Raw genomic sequence first — 23398 nt, forward strand, 5'->3', positions numbered from 1 at the left:
TAAAACAATAACTCTGGTTATTAAAACCAACACTGGGGATTGTTTTACACCACTGAGTGTTAATTTCAACACTGACCAATTTGCTGTGTGGGACTGCACAAAGTATCCTCTCCTTTCCTCTCCTCCCTTCCTCTCCTCCATTAGACCCAAATCCCTAATCTCTCAATTTATCTCTCCCTCCAACTCTCCCTCTGTTTTTCCTCAATCTCTCTTTCTTTTGTCTTGCTCTCTCTCTCCTACCCCATCTCTTCCTCTCCATCTCGTGCTTTGTATTAAAGGCCCAGTTCAGTCTAAAACATGATTTCCTATGTTATATATATATTTCCACACTATGATGTTGGAATAATACTGTGTGAGAATTATGATAATACCCTTTTAGTGTAAGAGCTGTTTGAAAAGACTGCCTGAAATTTCAGCCTGTTTTGGTGGCATGGAGTTTTGGCCTGCCTGGTGAGAAAGACAGCTCCAAACCTCTAGTTTGAAAACAGCTAGTTTTCAGTTTTTCCCTCCCCACTCAGACCACTCCCAGACAGTCGCTTGCTAAGATGATACATTTTAATTGAAAACAATCACAGGAAAGTACTTCATTGTAACCCAGAAATGATTTGATATTGAGATAAAAATGGCTGCATTAGGCCTTTGAAAGCTGTCACTCCCTCACTCCAAGGGGAGAGCCCAGTGTATTCTGACCTCAGCCCACTCTCCTACTCTCTCAGATAGGCATTGTTATCCATCCATCGCTTTTTGTTCATCACACACAGTTAGTCCTTGTTTTCTCTGGGCTGACAGTTATTGTTGTTGTTAGGCCTCAGAGCAGTGTGTGTGTGTGTGTGTGTGTGTGTGTGTGTGTGTGTGTGTGTGTGTGTGTGTGTGTGTGTGTGTGTGTGTGTGTGTGTGTGTGTGTGTGTGTGTGTGTGTGTGTGGACGTGTTTAACTATTCTTGTGGGGACCAGAAGTCCCTACAAGAATAGTAAACAAAGTAAAAATTGACCAGCTGGGGACATTTTGTTAGTCCCCACAAGGTCAAATGCTATTTCTAGGGGGTTTAGGGTTAAGGTTAGAATTAGTGTTAGGGTTAGAATTAAGTTAAATATTAAGGTTAGGAGCTAGGGTTAGTTGTAGGGTTAGGGTTAGGAGCTAGGGTTAGGTTTAGGGTTAGGATAAAGTTTAGGTTTTTGGGTTAGGGTTAGGGTCAGGGTTAAGGTTAGGGTTAGGGTAAGAGTACGGGTTAGGATTAGGGTTAGGTTTAGGGTTAGGGGTTAGGGAAAATAGGATTTTGAATGGGACTGAATTGTATGTCCCCACAAGGTTAGCTGTACAAGACTGTGTGTGTGTGTGTGTGTGTGTGTGTGTGTGTGTGTGTGTGTGTGTGTGTGTGTGTGTGTGTGTGTGTGTGTGTGTGTGTGTGTGCGTGCGTGCGTGCGTGCGTGCGTGCGTGCGTGCGTGCGTGTGAAAGAGTGTGTGTGTTTTCCTATATGTGTTCTTTTCAGATGATCTGTTCCTACAAACATACTGTCATAGGTATTTAGTTAGTTTACAAACATAGAGGTAAACACTGACGCCTAGCAGCCATTTGTATAGTAACAACATCTGACTCACGTAACAAAAACATGCTGTCGCTACACCCGCTCTCAGTCCACACACAAACCTGCACACATTACTGGAATGTATTTCCATGTTCACATCATAGTTTACAAAATGACCCAGACAGCAGTCATGTAATATGATTAGAGAAACACATCAGTATATCCACCTGTACAGTGCGTGTCTGTGTGCATGTGGCTGTGTGTGCGTGCAAGTGTGTTTTAATCTCCTGGATTATTAATCTAATGAGATGCTGACATGTTTTCAAAACTTCACAGAGTTGTGCTGTGAATGAAATGAAATATAGACGAGCCACAGAACCATGCCCTAACTGGATTAAACATGAGCTAAACCAACACAGCTGTATTGTGTGTGTGTGTGTGTGTGTGTGTGTGTGTGTGTGTGTGTGTGTGTGTGTGTGTGTGTGTGTGTGTGTGTGTGTGTGTGTGTGTGTAAAATCAGGAGAACGTGACCATAAGAAGGGGAATATAATATGTCCAACACTAATGGATGCATTTGCTCTTTATTGACTGTGTGTGTGTGTGTTATTGTTTATGTAAGTGTGTGTGTGTCTGTTTCTCATATCTTTCTGCCTCTCTCTCCCAGGTGGCCAACCTGCTCCGCCTCTTCCAGATCCCTCAGATCAGCTATGCCTCCACCAGTGCCAAGCTCAGTGACAAGACGCGCTATGACTACTTTGCCCGCACGGTGCCCCCTGACTTCTACCAGGCCAAAGCCATGGCAGAGATCCTGCGGCTGTTCAACTGGACCTACGTGTCCACGGTGGCATCAGAGGGAGACTACGGAGAGACGGGCATAGAGGCGTTCGAACAGGAAGCACGTATGAGGAACATCTGCATCGCTACCTCTGAAAAGGTAGGAAGAAATAGGAGTTTAGATAGGGTTGTCTGGAGATTATATACTGTAGGTAGATTGACAGTGAAGGAGATAGGGTCGTCAGGGGATTATATAGGTCGATTGACAGTGAAGGAGATAGGGTCGTCAGGGGATTATATAGGTCGATTGACAGTGAAGGAGATAGGGTCGTCAGGGGATTATATAGGTCGATTGACAGTGAAGGAGATAGGGTCGTCAGGGGATTATATAGTTCGATTGACAGTGAAGTGGATAGGGTTGTCAGGGTATTATATAGGTAGATTGACAGTGAAGAAGATAGGAGTAAACCTAGGTTAGAATATAGAAGAACAAGCATGGAGAACATGAGGGGCTGGTCAGACAGAAACAACAGGAGAAGATTTGGGTTTAGGGTTAACCCTACAGCGTGATACTATGTATTTTAGCCTGCTATTCTATGTAGTAGACCTCTTCCTAAATTGTGTTTACTCTCTCTGGTTCCAGTTTAAATAACAAATTACCTCCTGTCCAGGTGGGGCGCTCTAACGCTAAGAAGTCATATGAGGCAGTGATCAGGCAACTCCTCCAGAAGCCCAATGCCCGCGTGGCAGTTCTCTTCCTGAGGAGTGATGACGCTCGAGAACTCCTCTCTGCCGCCGCACGACTCAACACCACCTTCATCTGGGTGGCCAGTGATGGCTGGGGGGCACAGGAAAGCATTGTCAAGGGCAACGAGGCCACGGCCGACGGGGCCATTACCCTGGAACTGGCGGCCAATCCCGTGCCGGCTTTCAACCGCTACTTCCTGTCTCTGGATCCAATCAACAACCGCCGCAACCCCTGGTACCGGGAATTCTGGGAGCAGAAGTTCCAGTGCTCACTTGGCGGAGGAGGAGGTGGGGCAGGAGGAGTAGGGTCAGGGGGGATGGTGTCTCTCTCCCTCCCTCCCTGTGAGAAGGGTGTGTCGGTGGATGACAGTAACTTTGAGCCGGAGTCCAAGATCATGTTCGTGGTGAATGCGGTATACGCCATGGCCCACGCCCTCCATAAGATGCAGAGAACATTGTGTTCCAACACCACCAAGCTCTGTGACAGCATGAAGGCTCTGGATGGACGCAAACTCTACAGAGACTACCTTCTCAACATCAGTTTCACAGGTCAGTACTGCCTGAAACTAGCTAATGATCATCAGTTTCACAGGTCAGTACTGAAACTACCTACTGATCCTCAGCTTCACAGGTCAGTACTGAAACTACCTACTGATCCTCAGCTTCACAGGTCAGTACTGAAACTACCTACTGATCCTCAGCTTCCCAGGTCAGTACTGAAACTACCTACTGATCCTCAGCTTCACTGGTCAGTACTGAAACTACCTACTGATCCTCAGTTTCACAGGTCAGTACTGAAACTACCTACTGACCCTCAGCTTCACTGCTCAGTACTGAAACTACCTACTGATCCTCAGCTTCCCAGGTCAGTACTGAAACTACCTACTGATCCTCAGCTTCACAGGTCAGTACTGAAACTAGCTAATGATCATCAGTTTCACAGGTCAGTACTGAAACTACCTACTGATCCTCAGCTTCACAGGTCAGTACTGAAACTACCTACTGATCCTCAGCTTCCCAGGTCAGTACTGAAACTACCTACTGATCCTCAGCTTCACAGGTCAGTACTGAAACTACCTACTGATCCTCAGCTTCACAGGTCAGTACTGAAACTACCTACTGATCCTCAGCTTCACTGGTCAGTACTGAAACTACCTACTGATCCTCAGCTTCACTGGTCAGTACTGAAACTACCTACTGATCCTCAGCTTCACAGGTCAGTACTGAAACTACCTACTGATCCTCAGCTTCACTGGTCAGTACTGAAACTACCTACTGATCCTCAGCTTCACAGGTCAGTACTGAAACTACCTACTGATCCTCAGCTTCACTGGTCAGTACTGAAACTACCTACTGATCCTCAGCTTCACTGGTCAGTACTGAAACTACCTACTGATCCTCAGCTTCACTGGTCAGTACTGAAACTACCTACTGATCCTCAGCTTCCCAGGTCAGTACTGAAACTACCTACTGATCCTCAGCTTCACTGGTCAGTACTGAAACTACCTACTGATCCTCAGCTTCACTGGTCAGTACTGAAACTACCTACTGATCCTCAGCTTCCCAGGTCAGTACTGTAGACCTGGGAGAATGGGAGGAGAGGGGTGGAGTGAGAGATGGAGGGAGTTAAAAAGAGAGAGGTAAAGAGGAATTCTCAACATGATGGATCTTTTTGAGGGGAGGGAGAGATGAAAGGGGAGGAAAGAGAGTACGAGAGACAGAGAGAGGGGAGAAGGATGCAAGCATAGCAGCATGAAACGTGTAAGAACAATTCACCTTACAGTTCTTTTCAATTGTTTATGCACAATTTTGAAAACAGGGCCCGGTTTGTCAAAACACTACACACAATTAGCACAACCCTACACCAAAGTAGCACAACACTTCAGATCATTTACAAAATGGAACACTTTTGTCAAAACTATACACGACTTCATAAAAATAATATTTTGTTACCATACGAAACACACACATTTCATATGACTTCAATCTTTTTTAACCAGTTACACACTGCTGTAGCTAACCTTAAACACTTTTAGCAAGTCTAATTGTCAGTAATTAGACTACTGTAAATGAAGTACACAGAGAAAGTGCAACTATACAAACACTACACAAGACTAATGCTGCAGACTGAGGAAAATATAATTTATTTCTCTCTATATACCCAAATCAGTCAACATGTCAACATGGAGAATCACAACAAAACATGTCCCAGTTTTCATGCTACTACAGTAGTGTGCATAACACTGTTAGCTCAGCAAACAGACAAACGTAAAATACTGTATCCAGTACAGGTTACAATTACAGTAAATAATTAACAATTACAACAACAAACATTAAAAAAAATCTGAAAAAAACTGACAATATTGTACAGAAAATACTACAGTAAACATACTATACATTATCTCTTCGCCTAGCTGGATCTGGCCAGAGAATTTCATCAACATCACAAGCAATATCGTCATTAGCAAGAGAACGCGGGAAGAACCGTCTTGAATGTCGAATCCATCCTTGCACAGCTGCGGCGTCGACTTGGTCACAGGCGTCCTCCATGGCCTGAATGAGGGGTACCTGAGCCTGGGGCTGGAGATCGTAAACCTTCCACCGCCATGCAGAGAAAAACTCTTCGATAGGGTTTAGAAACGGAGTATGGTGGAAGGTATAGTACTGTCAACTGTGGATGGTGTTGAAACCAGTTCTGGACCAAAGCAGAGCGGTGGAATGACACATTGTCCCAGATGACCGTGTATTGCATCTGGTGTATTTCATTACCTGCTGTGACGATGTGGTGCAATCGGTCCAAAAATTTGAAAATGTGAGGTATGTTGTAAGGGCCATTTTGGCATGACGGAGGCCAACCCCATGCTGTGAAATGGCAGCACAAAGGGTGATGTTACCCCCACGTTGCCCTGGGACATTGATTATAGCCCTGTGGCCAATGATATTTCTGCCTCTCCTTCTTGCTTTTGTGAGGTTGAACCCTGCTTCATCAATATATATGAATTCATGCAGGATTTCCTCAGCATCCATCTGCAAAACTCCCTGAAATACAGTGAAAGACAAGATTGTGTAGTTCAAGATAGGTCTAGTATACAGTCAATGTAAAAAAGTCCTGTGTGCAGTATGCAACATCACAGTGCTAAAGTGAACAATACAAACCTCCACATACTCATGCCGCAGCCGTTTGACCCTCTCTGAATTCCGCTCAAAAGGCACTCAATAAAGTTGTCTCATTTGAACCTGATGTCTTTTCAGGATGCGTGCCAGTGTTGACTGAGAGACCTGATGGACATTATTGAAAATGGCCTGGTCACCGATAATGTTGGCTTGTAGTTCTGAGCCTGATAGCATTATTGGCCAAAACCATGTTTATTATCTCTCTCTCTTGTTCTTGCGTGAATATGGGCCCCCCTCCTCCTTGTCGTTCCCGACCCTCAATCCTATGTAGAGAATAATACATGTAACTTACTGTACAATGTCACAGAAAGGGGTATCACAAGTGCTGATATGGTGCATACAATAAGTGGCTGATTACTGTAACTGTAGACAGATCTTTTACCTGTTTTCCTGTCGCAAAGTCCTTATGACAGATGCCACTGTATATCTGCTAAGATTTGGCTGAACTCTCAGTCCAGCCTCCCTCAGCGTCAATCCGTGGTTCACAACATGGTCCACTAGTGTTGCACAAATGTCATTTGATAAGTTTGGTCCTCTTCTTTGTGCACGTTCTCCTCCTGCTTCAGTTCTTCCTCGACCTCTGGCTCGGCCTCTGCCTCTTCCTCTACCTCTACCTCCTTCTCCTCCTCTGTGTACTCCTCCTCTCATCCTCACTCTTCTTCTGACTCCTTCCATTTTGGTTGAAGGCAGGTGAACCTACCTGCTGCATTTTTATAGTGCTTAAACCTGATTGGTGTGTCTACAATTTAGCAATCATGTGTTTGTGCACCTGATGGCTGTGTTTAACAGATTGGCTCATAGGTGTGGTAATTTGACAGTCAGTGCTTTGGAATTGCAAGGAAGTGACATCACGATATACTTCTGTGTCTGATGTATACAAGTGTGTTTAGTGTTTTGCAAATCACTGTGTGTAATGTTTTGCAAATAGTGTGAAGCTGACAATGTGCTTACAGTTGTGCAAATCTAGCCTTGTGTTTTGTTCCTTGAGTGTAAGGTTTTGCTAATTGTGGGAAAAGTTACATTTTAGTGTGTAAGCAATCGTAAAAAACTGTAATTTACATGTACAGTCATGCTTGCTAGTTACCATTGGCATTTATTAGCTGTATGTAATTGATACGACAGCACAGAGCAGGTGAGACGAATCACAGCTCAAGTTAATCCAACCCCATATTCTATCATGTCTACTAATGACTCTCCATTTTATAATAGAGACTCCTATGGAAGTAATAATGAGATTGTGTGTGTGTGTGTGTGTGTGTGTGTGTGTGTGTGTGTGTGTGTGTGTGTGTGTGTGTGTGTGTGTGTGTGTGTGTGTGTGTGTGTGTGTGTGTGTGTGTGTGTGTGTGTTATAATAGTATTCTATAGCAGGAGAGTGTCACTTTAGACTGGAGAGAAGAAAGAGGGGAAAATAGGATTGGGTTGAGTGGCAGGTGGGGCACAAAGACAGAGGAATAAATACACTGCTGTAGGAAAGACAGACAGACAGGTGCTTATTCCAATGCTAACCATGACCAATAGGGGACATCAAAATACATCAACAAACAGCTCTGCCATTCCAGCTTTAGAAAGACCTGGAGAGGGAGTCAGAGACAGAGCAAAGTGGGAGGTTTGGGCATATGGTGACTGACAGGCAGTCTGAAGTGGGGAGAGGTGTAGAGAAAGGAGAGAAAGATAGCAGTAGTGAGAGGGAGTGAGGTGGAGAGAGAGCGATGGAGGCAGAGAGGTAGAGATGAGTTGCTGGTGGCGTGGGACAGTATGAAACAGCAGAAGAGGATTCTCTTTGAAATTCCACATCTTAATTTCTCAAGCTGCAAATCTAAGGGCTCAGATCATGACTGTCAGAGGGAGAGAGGGTGAGAAGGAGAGATAGGGGAGAGAGGGTGAGAAGGAGAGATAGGGGAGATAGGGTGAGAAGGAGAGATAGGGGAGAGAGGGTGAGAAGGAGAGATAGGGGAGAAAGGGTGAGAAGGAGAGATAGGGGAGAGAGGGTGAGAAGGAGAGATAGAGGGTGAGTAGGAGAGATAGGGGAGAGAGGGTGAGAATGAGAGATAGGGGAGATAGGGTGAGAAGGAGAGATAGGGGAGAGAGGGTGAGAAGGAGAGATAGGGGAGAAAGGGTGAGAAGGAGAGATAGGGGAGAGAGGGTGAGAAGGAGAGATAGAGGGTGAGTAGGAGAGATAGGGGAGAGAGGGTGAGAAGGAGAGATAGGGGAGATAGGGTGAGAAGGAGAGATAGGGGAGAGAGGGTGAGAAGGAGAGATAGGGGAGAAAGGGTGAGAAGGAGAGATAGGGGAGAGAGGGTGAGAAGGAGAGATAGAGGGTGAGTAGGAGAGATAGGGGAGAGAGGGTGAGAATGAGAGATAGGGGAGAGAGGGTGAGAATGAGAGATAGGGGAGAGAGGGTGAGAAGGGGAGAGAGGGTGAGAAGGAGAGATAGGGGAGAGAGGGGTGAGAAGGAGAGAGGGAGAGAGGGTGAGAAGGAGAGAGAGAGGGTGAGAAGGAGAGATAGGGGAGAGAGGGGTGAGGCAGAGGCAGCCACAGCCTCCAGTGAGCAGGAGAGGAGTGGAGGTGGGAAAGATAAGTCTGAAAAGTTAGGGAGGGCTGGAGAGAAAGTGAGAGAGATGGGGGAGTCTGATCTGCTAACATCACCGAAGTTGATCAACCCTCTCCTCCCTTCCCTCTCTCCCCCTACCTCCTTTTATTTTGGTTACCATGGCTAGGGGAAGAGATCTCTTTAACTTTGAAAGAGGGGTCTCAAATGAGCATAAGGGGTTTAACGGGTGTGTTTGTTTGTGTGTGTGTGTGTCTCAGTCACCAGATCTCAACCCAATTGAACAAGTATGGGAGATTCTGGAGTGGCGCCCAAGACATTGTTTTCCACCACCATCAACAAAACACCAAATGATGGAGTTTCTTATGGAAGAAGGGTGTCACATCCTTCCAGACACTTGTAGAATCTATGCCAAGCTGTTCTGGCGGTTCGTGGTGGCCCACGAGTCGCCAGACAATTTAAGTTGGTGTTTCCTTTATTTTGGCAGTTACCTGTATATTACAGTTCAGAATAGATAGACATGTGGTACACTGGTGATGATCAAGGTGAGGAGGATGAGGCTAAAACAGAGCCCTCTCTGTAGCTATGCTATTGCTATGGTAATGAAGCTGACACTATGGCCAATTGTCGAAGTAATCCTGTAGATGTGAGCTTCTCTCAATGCCAACTGCTGAACACACACACACACACGCACGGATGCACACACACACACACACATACACACATTCACTTATACACACTCACACATTTACACAAAATGACAGCTTGAGATGTTTGTTTTTTGCTGCCATGAAATCGCAGACACCCCCAACCCACACACTTTTCTAAGCCATCATTCAACTCCCACCTACCGTCCCCCATCTGAGGCAAACAGATCAGTCAACACACACGCACGCACGATAACACACGAACACACACACACACACAGGCAACCTCCTGTTCAAATAGTTGTCATGGATGTGTGATATTCCCTCTCCTCTGCTCTTTTATGGGTGCATGTGCGTGCGTGTGTGTGTTAGCAGAGCGAGGAGAGGTGTTGTGCCTTCAGGGCACTATTGAGCTGAGAGCTTACTGTAACAGTTACATGCCAGAGAACAACCTTCACTCTCTCTCTTTCTCTCTCATTCCATTTCTCCCTCTCTTTCTCCTGCTCTCTCTCTCCCCCTCCCCCATCTCCCTTCACATTTGATAACGGTGCTTCCCACTCATAAACACTTCACAAGCTTCTTCCCTGCCTGTTCTTTTTTCTTGCCTTCCTTCCAGCCCTCGTTTTCCCTTCCTTTAGCTCATCCTCTTCTCTCACACCTTTCTTTCTCTACTATTGCTTTTCTGCTATCTCTTCTTTCATCTTGTCAGTCCCCTTCTGTCTCCTCTCTTATCTTGTCTATCCCTCCTTTTCTTTCTCCACCACTGCCTCTATTCCTTTCTCTATCACCTCGCCTCTCCCCTGCTATTCCTTCTTTTGTCTCCTCTATCACTCCTCTCTTATCTCCTTTCCTGTCCTATTATGGTGCCTCTTTCCTTTCTTCTCTCTCTTCTATCTCTTCTTCTCTGTCTGCTGTCCACTTTGAATCTCTATCCCAGGAGAGAAAGACCACAGAGAGACCATATATAGCCCATAGTGCTGTGTGTGTGTGTGTGTGTGTGTGTGTGTGTGTGTGTGTGTGTGTGTGTGTGTGTGTGTGTGTGTGTGTGTGTGTGTGTGTGTGTGTGTGTGTGTGTGTGTGTGTGTGTGTGTGTACACTATGTAACCATGCAGTGCTGTGTAGCTGTGTGTGTGTTGTTTCTGACACGATTGTGCCTTCTCCCGACACACGCTCACTCTCCCTGGGACACAGATGTATTAGGTCATCATCACCCCAAACACTCCTGATTGGACTGAACACACATCACACACTCACTGTGCCTAATGCAAATTACATACACCACTTTACATTGCAGCCCTAAAGATTCTAGTGAGGGTGGAAGAGAAAGATGATGAAAAAGATGAACAGAAATGGAGAGCATGAGGGGAAAGGAGGAAGAGAGAACCTCTGGGATCTCCAAATCACCCATCTACAGCAAGGACAGTAGAGAGGAGAAGAGTATTTTCTGTGAAGATTATCTGAGCATATGTTGCACAAAGCTGTGTTGTCCTGTCTAAATGTTACCTGTCCCCTAGTGTGTGGTGACATCAGCTAATCAACAGCCAGTCAAGTGGACTGTCTCTCTCTCTTTCTCTCTCACCCGCTCACCCTCAATCTCTCATGCCACAGTATCAGATTATGTATTCCCTCTCTTCCCCCTTCATTGGATTAAAGGGAATTGTCTTTCCCCCTCCCTGTAATACCCACAAACCCCTGCGGCCAGCACGTTAGCCCGATATGGCAGAGAGCGTAATTCATTTCTGAACCTCTGAATGAAAACTCCTTTTCCCCTTACTTTTAATTAATCTAGAATAATAAAGACACTCCCGACTACGTCAAGTTATGCATGTTTTTTTTTATTATTATAAACCTTTTGCTCTCCTCTCTCTCTCTCTGACTCTTTCCTCAATTTTTCCTCTAGTCTCAGTCGCTGTAGTGTAGCTCAAGCTGTTTGTGCTAGAGAAATCCTGCTGCATAAGTCTCTAGAGAGAGAGAGAGAGAGAGAGAGAGAGAGAGAGAGAGAGAGAGAGAGAGAGAGAGAGAGAGAGAGAGAGAGAGAGAGAGAGAGAGAGAGAGAGAGAGAGAGAGAGAGAGAGAGAGAGAGAGAGCATTGTTGTAGCAGTAAACAATAGACGGATGGTGTGGACAGACTTTCTCTGTAAATGAAAGCGGTGCAGTGCTTTACTGTCTAACGTGAAGCTGCAGACTTCAGCCTCTTTCCAACATCAGTGTGGACTAGGACAGTGGTTATTCCACTAGAGCGCTCAACACACAGCAGATACTGCTGGGGAGACCTGAGGAGATTTGTGCCAACTTTAAAACGTGAACTGGAGTATCCCAGAGCTCATAACCTGCTAGAACAAGCTGAAGGGAGAGATGTGTCTTCACTCTGGGCTAAAGATGTTCTCTAGACTGATAGGGTCAGATACTGTGTCACATAGAACATAATATAGGAAATTGCAGGACGAACAGTCTACGGGTTTGTTAGGAGAGAGAGTGTGTGTGCGTGTGTGCGCGTGTGTGTGCGCGTGTGTGTGTGTGTGTGTGCGTGTGTGTGCGTGTGTGTGTGTGCGCGTGTGTGTGTGTGTGTGCGTCCCCACGAGGTCAAATGCTATTTCTAGGGGGTTTAGGGTTAAGGTTAGAATTAGTGTTAGGGTTAGAATTAAGTTAAGGGTTAGTGTTAGGAGCTAGGTTTAGTTTTATGGTTAGGTTAGGGTTAAGGTTTTTGGGTTCAGGTTAGGGTTAGGGTAAGAGTACGGGTTAGGGTTAGATTAAGGGAAGGGTTAGGGTTGGGATAGGCTTAAAACAAAAAAATATCTAGGCCGTCATTGTAAATATGAATTTGTTCTTAACTGACTTGCCTAGTTAAATAAAGGTTAAATATAATAATAATAATAAAAAAAAATACATAATTACAATACAATACTGTAAAATACAATACATGATTACAATAAAGGTGGAAGATGTATGATTGCAATCCCTGTGAACGTACCACCCTCCTTCTGGCCATGGATGAGGCATAGAAGGATTTCAGTCCAGATCTATGTTAGGCTTGGATTTGCCATGCCAAAAGGTTTTTCCCACGTGCATGAACAATGAGAATGTTTACTGTGATTTTGATGAGAACCTATGGCCAAATGCTCAAGACAGGATTGATGCAAACTAGGGCCTGCAAAACATTGTTTCTTTCATTTATTTCATTTGATTACATTGTGAAAGATGTCTTCAATGATCACCCCTTTCATCACACATTGGATAGAAATTATGGAAATGTGATGTTCAGTCAATGTTAATGGATAGTGTAAGTGAATTGCCTAATGTGAAAGCAGTGTACTGTGCGGTAATTTACTGTAGCATACTACATTCAAAGGCAATTTGAAATGTGTGTATATATATATATATTTATTTTACACATGTACACTACCTTTCAAACTTTTGGGGTCACTTAGAAGTGTCCTTGTTTTTGAAAGAAAAGCACATTTTGTGTCCATTAAAATAACATCAAATTGATCAGAAATACAGTGTAGACATTGTTAATGTTGTAAATGACTATTGTAGCTGGAAATGGCAGATTTTTTATGGAATATCTACATAGGCGTACAGAGGTCCATTATCAGCAACCATCACTCCTGTGTTCCAATGGCACGTTGTGTTAGCTAATCCAAGTTTATCATTTTAAAAGGGTAATTGATCATTAGAAAACCTTTTTGCAATTATGTTAGCACAGCTGAAAATGGTTGTTCTGATTAAAGAAGCAATACAACTGGCCTTAAAATTCCAATGAAAAATCAGCCATTTCCAGCTACAATAGTAATCTACAACATTAACAATGTCTACACTGTATTTCTGATCAATTTTATGTTATTTTAATCTACAAAAAATATGCATTTCTTTCAAAAACAAGGACATTTTAAGTGACCCCAAACTTTTGAACAGTAGTGTATTTATTAGTTCAACAATTACAGAAATACAATTGTATAATTTTTTTCACACATACACCTCCCCCTCAACCCAAAGAGACAAAAAAATAACAACCAAATATTCACAGACAAATGTAAAAAATAAAGTCCTCACATTCGCCCAGATATTGCTATACAGCCATATAGTTAGGGTGTTTTTAACAAAGGGATTAGTAGTATTCTTCTTTAGCTTCTTAAAGGGAGCAGAGTTCAAATATCCAAAGTTAAGCTTTTTGTGGACAGCATTTCAGTCTGCAGCCAGGGTAAGCATGGTTTCTTGGAGAACCAAAACATTGCAGCCCGAAGTTGTGCAGCCCAGTAATACCACTGTAGGTTTGGAAGTTGCAGCCCCCCTCTGTCATTGCGCAAATAAAGAAGAGAAAGTTTAAGTCTTGGTTTTATGTTGCTCCAGATACAATTTGAGAGTGTCTTTCTGATCTTTGGGGAAAATAAAGGTGGTGGAGACAGAGGAATTGATTGAAATAGATAAAGCAATTTGAGCAGAATATTAATCTTAATTATATTTATTCTACCAATAGTAGATATAGGCAATGATGTCCATCTGTTGATGGATTCTGTTACACTGGAAAAATCCACCCTCATGGCAGAGATAGCTTCCAAAACCCTTTGGTTCTGGTTCTGGTTTATGTCGTCTACATTGTTGATTTTCATGTCGGACTCGTGGAGCTTGCAGGGCTAACTGGGTTAGTAGAGCTGGCTGAATTAGCAGGGCTAACTGGCCTATGTAAGGGCCGACGCCGGACAGGAGAAGCAGGTACGGGGAGTCAGACAATTATTCGGGAACAGACAATGAAACAAGACAGGAACAGCGTCGGAACACAGGTATCACGGACATGAGACAATTAATCCTGAAGCAGGGAACAGAGTTTGGGAACATACAGATTTAGGTAAGGTAATGACACAAGGAATTGAGTCCATGTGAATCCAATGATCGCTGATGTGCGTGATGGGGGGAAGGCAGGTGTGCGTACTGATGGTGGCTTGAGTGCGTAATGCTGGGGATGAAGAGCGGGAGCAGGCGTGACAGCCAATTCACCACATTGTTGTGAAAATAGTACCAAAGCGATAAAAAACAACTAATCTTGCAGTGTTGCAGTGTTTGTATCTTACAGTGTTATGCAGTTATGTATTGACTGTCAGCAAGTGTGTGTGTGTGTGTGTGTGTGTGTGCGTGCGTGCGTGCGTGCGTGCGTGCGGCTATTTTGCTATATTTTATAGATACGGACTATCTTATCAGCTTTTCCTTATTTAAATCATTTAACGTTTATCTCTGGAAGAAGCCTAAACACTGCCAATATCCTAAAGGAGAGAGAGAGGGAGAGATAGGGAGAGAGAGAGAGGGAGATGGAAAGAGAGAAAGAGAGGCATAAAAAGGAGTGGGGAAGAGAAGTAGGTTGTCTTTGTGATAAATGGATTTCATAACCTCTCTGGTCTGACACTCCATTCTTCTTCTAGTCCTAGTCAGCACACAAACACACACTCACACACAACAATATCAGCTTTAGTCCCAGTCAGCGTATCTGCCACAATGCTCAGAACCATGCGCTCTAAACCAGTTAGAATAGGTCCAACAGAGCCTACCAACACAGAAGCCCTGTTTATACCTGCTGCTATCATGCTTCCATTTGGAAAGTATTCAGATGCCTTGACTTTTTCCACATTTTGTTACTTTTTTTTCTCAGCAATCTACAAACAATACCCCACAATGACAAAGCGAAAACAGATTTGTATTTATTTTTTGCAAATGTATTTAAAATAAAAAACTGAAATACCATATTTACAGAAGTATTCAGACCCTTTGCTATGAGACTCGAAATTGAGCTCAGGTGCATCCTGTTTCCATTTATCATCCTTGAGTTGTTTCTACAACTTTATTGAAGTCCACCTGTGGTAAATTAAATTGATTGGACATGATTTGGAAAGGCACACACCTGTCTATATAAGGTCCCACAGTTGACAGTGCATGTCAGAGCAAAAACCAAGTCATGAGGTCAAATTAATGGTCCGTAGTGCTCCGAGACAGGATTGTGTCAAGACACAGATCTGGGGAAGGGTACCAAAACATTTTTGCAGCAGCACTATTGAAGGTCCGCAAGAACACAGGAGCTTCCATTATTCTTAAATGGAGGAAGTTTGGAACAACCAAGACTCTTCCTAGAGCTGGCAGCTCAGCCAAACTGAGCAATCGGGGGACAAGGGCCTTGGTCAGGGAGGTGACCAAGAACCCAATGGTCACTCTGACAGACCTCCAGAGTACCTCTGTGAAGAGAGGAGAACCTTCCAGAAGGACAACCATCTCTGCAGCTCTCCACCAATTAGGCCTTTGCGCTAGAATGGCCAGAAAGAAGCCACTCCTCAGTTAAAGGCACATGACAGACATCTTGGAGTTTGACGAAACCAAGATTGAACTCTTTGGCCTGAATGCCAAATGTCGTGTCTGGAGTAAACCTGGCACCATCCCTACAGTGAAGCATGATGGTGGCAGCATCATGTTGTGGATATGTTTTTCAGTAGCAGGGACTGGGAGACTAGTCAGGATCGAGGAAAAGATGAACGGAGCAAAGTACAGAGATATCCTTGATGAAAACTGCTCCAGAGTGCTCAGGACCTCAGACTGGGGCGAAAGTTCACCTTCCAACAGGACAACAACCCTAAGCACACAGCCAAGACAACACAGGAGTGGCTTCAGGACAAGGGCCTTGAGTGGCCTAGCCAGAGCCCGGACTTGAACCCAATGGAACATCTCTGGAGAGATCTGAAAATAGCTGTGCAGCGACGCTCCCCATCCAACCTGACGGAGCTTGAGAGGATCTGCAGAGAAGAATGTGAGAAGCTCCCCAAATACAGGTGTGCCAAGCTTGTAGTGTCATACCCAAGAAGACTCAAGGCTTTAATTGCTGCCAAAGCTGCTTCAACAAAGTACTGAGTAAAGAGTCTGAATGCTTATGTAAAATGTTTTAGACATTTGCAAAAATGTCTAAAAACTAGTTTTTGCTTTGTCATTATGGAGTATTGTGTGTAGATTGATGAGGAAAAAACGATTTAATCCATTTTAGAATAAGGTTGGAATGTAACAGAATGTGGAAGGGGTCAGAGTACTTTCTGAATGCACTGTATGTCCTTATTCTGGTGGTGCCCACATTTTCGGAGAAGATGTAGACAATTAAAATATGTATTGGGAACTGATTTTGATCAGATCTTATAAGTGTAAAAGGACAAGATCAGGACGAGGGATGCATGTTACCACCATACATGCATAGCCCAGGGATAGGCTTAACCTCCCAAGTGGTGCAGTCATCTAAGGCACTGCATATCAGTGCAAGAGGCGTCACTACAGTCCCTGGTTCGAACCCAGGCTGTGTCACATCCAGCTGTGATTGGGAGTCCCATAGGGCCGCGCACAATTGGCCTAGCGTCGTCCGGATTTAGCCGGGGTAGGCCGTCATTGTAAATAAGAATTTGTTCTCAACTGAATTGCCTGGTTAAATAAAAAATACATTTGAATTAAAATAACCTGACCCTTGTCTCCTCTAGAATACCAAGTGTACAGTAGATGGTAGTCCTTATATGACCTGATCACAGGGTCTATATATAACACAGGGTCTATATATAACACAGGGTCTATATAAAACACAGGGTCTATATATAACACAGGGTCTATATAAAACACAGGGTCTATATATAACACAGGGTCTATATAAAACACAGGGTCTATATAAAACACAGGGTCTATATAAAACACAGGGTCTATATATAACACGGGGTCTATATAAAACACAGGGTCTATATATAACACAGGGTCTATATATAACACGGGGTCTATATAAAACACGGGGTCTATATAAAACACGGGGTCTATATATATAACACAGGGTCTATATATAACACAGGGTCTATATATAACACAGGGTCTATATATAACACGGGGTCTATATAAAACACGGGGTCTATATAAAACACGGGGTCTATATATATAACACAGGGTCTATATATAACACAGGGTCTATATATAACACAGGGTCTATATAAAACACAGGGTCTATATAAAACACGGGGTCTATATATAACACAGGGTCTATATATAACACAGGGTCTATATAAAACACAGGGTCTATATAAAACACAGGGTCTATATATAACACAGGGTCTATATATAACACAGGGTCTATATATAACACGGGGTCTATATAAAACACGGGGTCTATATAAAACACAGGGTCTATATATAACACAGGGTCTATATATAACACAGGGTCTATATATAACACAGGGTCTATATATAACACAGGGTCTATATAAAACACAGGGTCTATATAAAACACAGGGTCTATATATAACACAGGGTCTATATAAAACACAGGGTCTATATAAAACACAGGGTCTATATATAACACAGGGTCTATATAAAACACAGGGTCTATATATAACACAGGGTCTATATAAAACACAGGGTCTATATAAAACACAGGGTCTATATATAACACAGGGTCTATATAAAACACAGGGTCTATATATAACACAGGGTCTATATAAAACACAGGGTCTATATAAAACACAGGGTCTATATAAAACACAGGGTCTATATATAACACAGGGTCTATATATAACACAGGGTCTATATATAACACAGGGTCTATATAAAACACAGGGTCTATATAAAACACAGGGTCTATATATAACACAGGGTCTATATATAACACAGGGTCTATATAAAACACAGGGTCTATATAAAACACAGGGTCTATATATAACACAGGGTCTATATAAAACACAGGGTCTATATATAACACAGGGTCTATATAAAACACAGGGTCTATATATAACACAGGGTCTATATAAAACACAGGGTCTATATAAAACACAGGGTCTATATATAACACAGGGTCTATATATAACACAGGGTCTATATAAAACACAGGGTCTATATAAAACACAGGGTCTATATATAACACAGGGTCTATATAAAACACAGGGTCTATATATAACACAGGGTCTATATAAAACACAGGGTCTATATAAAACACAGGGTCTATATAAAACACAGGGTCTATATATAACACAGGGTCTATATAAAACACAGGGTCTATATATAACACAGGGTCTATATAAAACACAGGGTCTATATATAACACAGGGTCTATATAAAACACAGGGTCTATATAAAACACAGGGTCTATATATAACACAGGGTCTATATAAAACACAGGGTCTATATATAACACAGGGTCTATATATAACAGAGGGTCTATATATAACACAGGGTCTATATAAAACACAGGGTCTATATAAAACACAGGGTCTATATAAAACACAGGGTCTATATATAACACAGGGTCTATATAAAACACAGGGTCTATATAAAACACAGGGTCTATATAAAACACAGGGTCTATATAAAACACAGGGTCTATATAAAACACAGGGTCTATATAAAACACAGGGTCTATATAAAACACAGGGTCTATATATAACACAGGGTCTATATAAAACACAGGGTCTATATATAACACAGGGTCTATATATAACACACAGCAGCATCATGGGGAAACAGATCTCACTATGACAAACGTATACAACCCCTCAGTAAACACAACCTGACTTTTTCTTGATCATGGAAACACTGTTGCAATGTCCCTCAGTCTCAGCTATGTTTAAGCCTACCTCAGAGGGGTAAACACTCATGTTTCATCTTGTAGTGAGGAGAAGAGTAACCTTTCCTGAAACCTGAAGACTTGTGTTAGCTCCCCAAGGGTTCGAACCAAGTTAGTTAACACTGGTGTAACGCTCTCTTACTCTCTGCAGTTATGTTGCTGTGTACAGTATATTGACCTCAGTGAGATGCTGTAACACACGTTTAAACCACTAGATACACTTGCTACATTCTCACTGTGTCACTTCGACTGGCTTTGTATGTAATGTATGTCTTGGAATTCAATACACTCCTCTGTGACACTGCTTTGTTCAAATCGACTTCAAATGAAATTGAAATCCTGACACTAGTTCCATTCTGTTTCTTATCTTCTCTCCCGATCTCTCTCCTCTCATACCCTACCATTCTCTTTCACCCTTCCGCCCCTCTTCTCTCCTCATCCCCCTCTCTCTCTATCTCGCTGTCTCTTTCTCTTTCCCTCATCCTTATCTCCCTCTCAGCTCCCTTCTCTCCTCTCGGCAGTGAGACTGTGGTGAAGTTTGATCCCTATGGCGACGGGATGGGACGTTACAACATCTTCAGTTACCAGCGCAACGCTGATCGCTATGGCTATGTGCCCATCGGCGAGTGGGCGGAGACTCTGAGCCTGAGCAGTGACCTGATTCGCTGGCCAAGGGAGGTGGTGCCCCCATCCCAGTGCAGTGACCCATGTGCCCGCAATGAGATGAAGAAGATGCAGGCTGGTGAGGAACACACACACACACACACACACACACACACACACACACACACACACACACACACACACACACACACACACACACACACACACACACACACACACACACACACACACACACACACACACACACATAGGGCTTTGAGCAGGCTACTCACTGCGATCTAGTGACAGCACTAGTAGAAGTTTCCATGTAATTTGTTTTGGAGAATGAAATGATTATAGCAGCTGGCTTTCATATAAACAACCTAGTTTCCTTTTGTAACATAAACTCTGCCTAAGTTAATGTATATGTTTTATACCTGTATCTTGTAGGAGAGTACTGTTGTTGGATCTGTACGGCATGTGAGGCTCATGAGTACCTGGCTGATGAGTTCACCTGTTCGCCCTGCGCCCCCGGCCAGTGGCCCAGTGAAGACCTCACTTTCTGCTATGACCTGCCCGAGGACTACATCATGTGGGAGGACGCCTGGGCCATCGGACCCATCAGCATCGCCATTGTCGGGTGAGACTTTAGAGGAGAGGAAGAGGGATAAGTATCACCAGTTGGTATATATATATAGTGCATTAAGACCCCTTCCCTTTTTTCCACATTTGGTTAAGTTACAGCCTTATTCTAAAATATATATATATTTGTATCACCATCAATCTACACACAATACCCCATAATGACAAAGCGAAAAACAGGTTTTTCGATTTTTTTGCAAATTTATTCAGTACTCAGACCCTTTGTTATGAGACTTGAAATTGAGCTCAGGTACATCCTGTTTCCATTGATCATCCTTGAGATGTTTCTACAACTTGATTGGAAAACCACCTGTGGTAAATTCAATTGATTGGACATGATTTGGAAAGGTACACACCTGTCTATATAAGGTCCCATAGCTGACAGTGCATGTCAGAGCAAAAACCAAGCCATAAGGTCAAAGGAATTGTCCGTAAAGCTCAGAGACAGGGTTGTGTTGAGGCACAGATCTGGGGAAGGGGAATACCAAAACATTTCTTCAGCATTGAAGGTCCCGAAGAACACAGTGGCCTCCATCATTCTTAAATGGAAGAAGTTTGGAACCACCAAGACTGTTCCTAGAGCTGTCCAAACTGAGCAATTGGGGGAGAAGGGCCTTGGTCAGCCCTTCTCTGGTCTGATGAAACCAAGATTGAATTATTTTGCATAAATGCCAAGCCTCATGTCTGGAAGAAACCTGGCACCATCCCTACGGTGAAGCATGGTGGTAGGAGCATCATGTTCTGGGGATGTTTTTCAGCAGCAGGGACTGGGAGACTAGTCAGGATTGAGGGAAAGATGAACGGGGGGCAAAGTACAGAGAGATCCTTGACGAAAACTGCTCCAGAGCTCTAAGGACCTCAGACTGGGGTGAAGGTTCACCTTCCAACAGGATAACGACCCGAAGCACACAGCCAACACAACGCAGGAGTGGCTTCTGGACAAGTCTCTGAATGTCCATGAGTGGCCCAGCCAGAGCCCGGACTTGAACCCAATCAAAGATCTCTGGGACACCTGAAAATAGCTGTGCAGCGACGCTCCCCATCCAACCTGACAGAGCTTGAGAGGATCTGCAGAGAAGAATGGGAGAAACTCTCCAAATACAGGTGTGCCAAGCTTGTAGCGTCATACCCAAGAAGACTCAAGGCTGTAATCGCTGCCAAAGGTTCTTCAACAAAGTACAGAGTAAAGGGTCTGAATACTTATGTAAATGTAATATTTCAGTTTCAGATATTTTTATACATTTGCAAACATTTCTATAAACCTGCTGTTGCTTTGTCATTATGGGGTATTGTGTGTAGATTGATGACAAAAAAAGACAATGCAATCAATTTCAGAATCACACTGTAACGTAACAAAATATGGAAAAAGCCAAGGGGTCTGAATACTTTCCCGATGCACTGTATACAGTGCCAGTCAAAAGTTTCATGGTTTTTCTTTATTTTTACTGTTTTATACATTGTAGAATAATAGTGAAGATATCAAAACTATGAAATAACACATATGGAATCATGTAGTAACCAAAAAAGTGTTAAACAAATTAGATTATTCAAAGTAGCCACCCTTTGCCTTGATGAAAGCTTTGCACACAATAGACAATGTGTAGAGTTGCTTCACATTTTTCTCTCTGTCATGCTAAGAGGGGGGCCACTAAAATGTTTTGCCCCAAAATGGCCCTGGGCATAGGTATAAAGTACAGGCTTTTGTTTAGGCCTAATACTAATTCTAGACGAATTAGGGGATTCAATCAAATCAACTGAAACTGATTTACTCTCCCTCTGCAGGTTCCTGTGTACATCTCTGGTGTTCTGGGTGTTTGTGAGACACAACAACACGCCCCTGGTGAAGGCGTCAGGCAGAGAGTTGTGTTACATCCTGCTGCTGGGTGTCTTCATGTCCTACTCCCTCACCTTCCTCTTCCTGGCCAAGCCCTCGCCTACTATCTGCGCCATGCGACGCCTCGGCCTCAGCACCTCATTCGCTGTCTGCTACTCAGCCCTGCTCACTAAGACCAATCGGATCGCCCGGATCTTCAGCGGGGTAAAGGACGGGGGCGGGACCACAAGGCCGCGCTTCATAAGCCCCACCTCTCAGGTCAGAGGTCATCCTAGCTGTCAATCAAACAGGGATAGAGGGAAGGAGAGGGGAGGAAGGTAGGGATGGATAGTTATAGTTCAGATGATGATGGTGTTCCTCTGTCTGATGTGTCCCCTTGCCCTCCCCTCCCCCAGGTGTTTATCTGTCTCAGTCTGATATCGGTCCAGTTAGTGATGGTGTCAGTGTGGTTGCTGCTGGAGGTTCCCGGTACCAGGAGGTTTACGTTACCGGAGCGACGGCAGACAGTGATCCTGAAGTGTAACGTCCGTGACTCCAGCATGCTGCTGTCACTAGTATATGACGTGCTCCTGGTCATCCTGTGTACCGTGTAGGTGGTGTGTGTGTGTACTTCTCAAGATGTATTATTCTGTTTATTGCTTTTGACTTGAAGGATTATTTAGTCTTTCTTTTCGTGTCCTTTATCTGATCTAGGTACGCCTTCAAGACCAGGAAGTGTCCAGAGAACTTCAATGAGGCTAAGTTCATAGGATTTACCATGTACACAACCTGTATCATCTGGCTAGCATTCCTGCCCATATTCTACGTCACATCCAGTGACTACAGGGTGAGAGCATGGTTCACGCACGCACGCACGCACGCACGCACGCACGCACGCACACACACACACACACACACAGCCTCAGGCTGTGAAAAAAAATAAACCGCTGCTTTGGTCTCATTAATCTGACTTTGTGATTAGTCAGGTAGGGTGTGTGCTTTTGTGTCTGTTCATGCATATGTCCACAAAAAGAATCCTTCCTTCCTTCCTCTGCTCCTCTGTTCCAATGGAGTTCCCATGCTATCTGTCTCCCTCTACAGGTCCAGACCACCACCATGTGTATCTCTGTCAGTCTCAGTGGTTTCGTGGTGCTGGGCTGTATGTTCGCTCCCAAGGTCCACATCATCATGTTCCAACCACAGAAGAACGTCACCAGTCTCCGCCTCAATATCAACCGCTTCAGTGTCAGTGGTCCTGCCACCACATGCGCTTCACACGGTATGGTTAAGTCACGGTCATAGACACTGACCACT

The 23398-nt window shown here is 43.8% G+C and overlaps 1 protein-coding gene across 3 annotated transcripts in view; it reads left to right on the top strand.

Moving 5' to 3' along the window:
- The window catches only part of LOC139584658 (metabotropic glutamate receptor 3-like), a 65033-nt gene that overhangs the window by 36242 nt on the left and 5393 nt on the right, over window positions 1-23398 (top strand). For all 3 annotated transcript variants that reach the window (XM_071416759.1, XM_071416761.1, XM_071416760.1), the window contains 8 exons: window positions 2191-2460; window positions 2972-3596; window positions 19526-19768; window positions 20080-20269; window positions 22054-22363; window positions 22501-22694; window positions 22799-22931; window positions 23186-23363. In XM_071416759.1, coding sequence (XP_071272860.1) covers window positions 2191-2460; window positions 2972-3596; window positions 19526-19768; window positions 20080-20269; window positions 22054-22363; window positions 22501-22694; window positions 22799-22931; window positions 23186-23363 — 2143 coding nt within the window. The remainder of the gene's footprint in view (window positions 1-2190; window positions 2461-2971; window positions 3597-19525; window positions 19769-20079; window positions 20270-22053; window positions 22364-22500; window positions 22695-22798; window positions 22932-23185; window positions 23364-23398) is intronic.

The sequence above is a fragment of the Salvelinus alpinus genome, chromosome 9, assembly GCF_045679555.1.
Source record: "Salvelinus alpinus chromosome 9, SLU_Salpinus.1, whole genome shotgun sequence".
In the NCBI taxonomy this organism is placed as follows: domain Eukaryota; kingdom Metazoa; phylum Chordata; class Actinopteri; order Salmoniformes; family Salmonidae; genus Salvelinus; species Salvelinus alpinus.